This window comes from Trypanosoma conorhini, assembly GCF_003719485.1.
Source record: "Trypanosoma conorhini strain 025E chromosome Unknown Tco_14.4_contig_01273, whole genome shotgun sequence".
Lineage (NCBI taxonomy): Eukaryota > Euglenozoa > Kinetoplastea > Trypanosomatida > Trypanosomatidae > Trypanosoma > Trypanosoma conorhini.
Genome location: NW_021705371.1, coordinates 1 through 2,979, shown reverse-complemented (window position 1 = coordinate 2,979; position 2,979 = coordinate 1). Strand labels below are relative to the sequence as shown.

Genomic DNA, 2,979 nt, shown 5'->3' with positions numbered 1-2,979 from the left:
TGGTCCCATGGCGTCTTCACTCGCTGACGCTCGCCCATCGATTGGCCCGCGACTGGGCAATCACGCGGGCGGCACTCGCATCGTGGCGGATGCTGGTCACTTCTGCACCGCCGGGCCGAAGACAATGTGATGCATTGGGCCTCTTTGCGACGGCCCACGATAGCGCGCGGCACTCGGATGCCGCTGCGCGGCAGTGGGGGAAGAGGGGGCGCGAAACTGAGGGGCGCAAAGGGGCCGGCCGAGAGTAGTCGGCCTGCGGGGCCCGCCTTCAAGCGGCGTCCGTGGGCGGCGGGGGATCCGTCTGCAGGAACGCGCAGCCGCTGCAATGGGGAAAGAGCACGCAACAAGTGATTTGCCTGGGCGGCCACTTGGGCGCGTTGCGGGCCGTCTTCTTCCCTCACGCCGGTGCCCTCAGGCGCGTGGGGGGAACAGCACTTGTGCGCTGGACTTGCGCCGTGGTAAGGAGAAACGGGGGCGTGGATGGAACTGACGCCCGGAAGGGAGAGAGCGGCCACGCGGCTGCTCCCCCCGGCGGTGCGGCATCTCTTCCTTTGAGCGCGGATGCAGCAAACTCCGCGGCGCCGCAGAGGAGCCTCAGAAGAAGAAGCTGGATGACTCTTTTTTTTTTCTTCTTCAATCGTTTGCGCGAGCGCAGCAACGCCCTTCCGCACCCCCGCCTGCCGCCAGCAGCGCAAGGGGAAGTGTGGACGATAAAAGCACCGTCTCGGTCTCTTGCTCTACCTCTCTCCGTTGGCTGGTGAACTACCAGGTGCATCTGTGGTCACAAAGCCAACGTGGAGGGGAAAAGTACATGGCGTGGCTCCACTCCTCCTTACAGCTTTATCCTGGGGAAACGGTAGGGCATGGAAGTAATTCCTTTGGTTTTTTGATTTGTTGTTGTAGTTTGGCCGTTTGCGTGGCTCACTCGAGTGCCGTCGGTGTCCGGGGGCGGCGAAGGTGTGAAAAATAAAAGGCAAAAGCCGTTGGGATGGGAATTGGAGAAACGAAAGAAAAAGGCCGCCTGTAATTCCCTCCACCGGCCCCACACGTCTCAGGGGGAGGCGGAGGATAGGACGCGAGATGCGGGGCGAAGTCTGTGTGTGTCTGTGCTCCGCTGGCGGCTGCGCTGCGCTGCGGGGTGGGGAGAGGGGGCGGTGGTGCAAACTGGCGCCCACACACGCTCTGCATGTCTCGCCGCTTCTCTTGTCTCTTCTCTGGTCTTGCGCCCTGGCTCTGCTCGACGGAGGGCCGCCCCCCTCCTTCACAGCAGTGGCAATGATCGGCCGTACAGTTGCGTGGGCGTCGCAGCAAAAACCGGGGCGTGTGCGTCGCTTGGACGGCGCAAGCGTGCGGCGTTTATTCCCGCCGAGCCAAATCGCGCAGTGGCCGCAGGGTTACCTCCCCGCGTGCGGTGTGGCGCACTTTCTTCATCCCGACGGTGTGCCGCTCCGCGACGTCATTGATTGCTACCAAGACATGAAGGCCGATCAGCGGCACGAGCTTCAGCGCGACTTCGCCGCGGACTACACCTTGTGGTGCCGTGGGGCACTGAGCGACTTTGTGCGGCGCCTAGGCGACCGTGGGCGGCGCCGTCTCCGCCGCTACACGGCACGAGATCGCGTCATGCACGACGCGGAAGTACGCGAGTTATTTGGCCTCTGCCCGTACGCCCCACCGGATGCGGCGACTGGGCGGCGTTACGAGTTCACACCCTACGCCACGACGCAGACGTACGCGATGCTCCCCGTCTCTCGCTGTGAGGGTCCTGGCGCCAGGCTGCACTTCACGGCCTTTCCGCAGATTCGTAACGTCATGCACACAGAGTTTGATAGCATGGGTCCCTCCCGCGCCCTGTCCCTGCTCAGTGGGGATGATCTTATGCCCACTGCGGAGATGGTGCAGACCCTGGCCTTTTACCTGCGCCGTCGCGTGGAGGAAATCACCACCGGTGAGGCGGCGTTTCGTCGCTCCGCCAATAAAAGCCACAACAGTCACACCAGCGGCGCTTCTGACGGAAGCGACGACAGTGAGGCGCATGCATTTTCAAGGGGAACGCCCGTTGCCTGCTTCTTTGGTAATGGGCGGCTACCATGGCTGCTAAATAACAGCGAAATCTTGCCCTTTCGGGTGCTGTCTTTGCAACCGCCCTCGTACGCCGTGCGACGTGAGCGACAGCAAAAGCACCTTCTCGCTCACAATGGAATATTGGCGGACTTGACAGAAAGAGGCGTGGTTTCCAAGAGCTTCAGCACTGTGTTTCCCTGCGAATCCATCTCTGTCCAGGCGGCGTTGCGGAGGTACCGTCCTTGCATCGCGTTGGTGGAGCCGCATGTGGATCGTGATTGGTTGTGCGACCTGCGCGGCTTCTACTCGGTGCGGGAGGTAGTGCTGCTTGGACCAGTCGATTCCCCTGCAATGGGCTCCTTCGCGTTTCCGTTCCTCTCCTTTGGCGTCACGCCCGGTCCAACAACGTACTGGACATATGGCGACACGCTGCAGCGGGTGGCCGCCGCGAACCGAATTCAGATGCCAATGGATCCGCCGTACGCACTGCAGGGGTACACCCGCCATGCGCTGGACGATGTCTCGTCGTACCTGCTGTCACCGAACGACTGCACCGCGTTTGGGTGTCAATATCGTTCGCTGAGTTTTCTGCGCAGCGTGTTCCCAGTCGTGGGCAGACGCCCCGCAACGTCTCCCACAGCACCCGCCACCCTGCAACATGGGTGAGACGCTTCTCTGGGGGGAGGAAGAGGCAAAAAAAAAAGAGAGAGAGAGAGAGAGAGCATCCGTGTTGGGGTCTACCTTCGCTCTCTGTCTCCCTCGCTCTGCGTGCGTGGCTGTCACTGTAACTTGCATTCTCGGAGGGAGCTTCATCGCCCTTCGTGTGTGTGTGTGTGTGTGTGTGTGGCTATTGTTGCACCTTTCCCTTCCCCCGCCCCCAGTTCAGAGCTCTTTTGCATTAAAAAAAAACCACCA

General features: G+C 61.6%; 1 protein-coding gene across 1 annotated transcript, besides 2 other annotated features; it reads left to right on the top strand.

Moving 5' to 3' along the window:
- Window positions 1–1,080: 1,080 nt before the first annotated feature.
- Window positions 1,081–2,730, top strand: Tco025E_09766 (uncharacterized protein; the record flags this gene model as incomplete). The annotated part of the gene is made up of 1 exon (XM_029376574.1): window positions 1,081–2,730. One exon carries the CDS (start codon window positions 1,081–1,083, stop codon window positions 2,728–2,730), a length of 1,650 nt encoding a protein of 549 aa, XP_029223306.1.
- A 36-nt stretch (window positions 2,731–2,766) lies between these two features.
- Window positions 2,767–2,786: a microsatellite.
- A 99-nt stretch (window positions 2,787–2,885) lies between these two features.
- Window positions 2,886–2,910: a microsatellite.
- Between the last annotated feature and the right edge of the window lie 69 nt (window positions 2,911–2,979).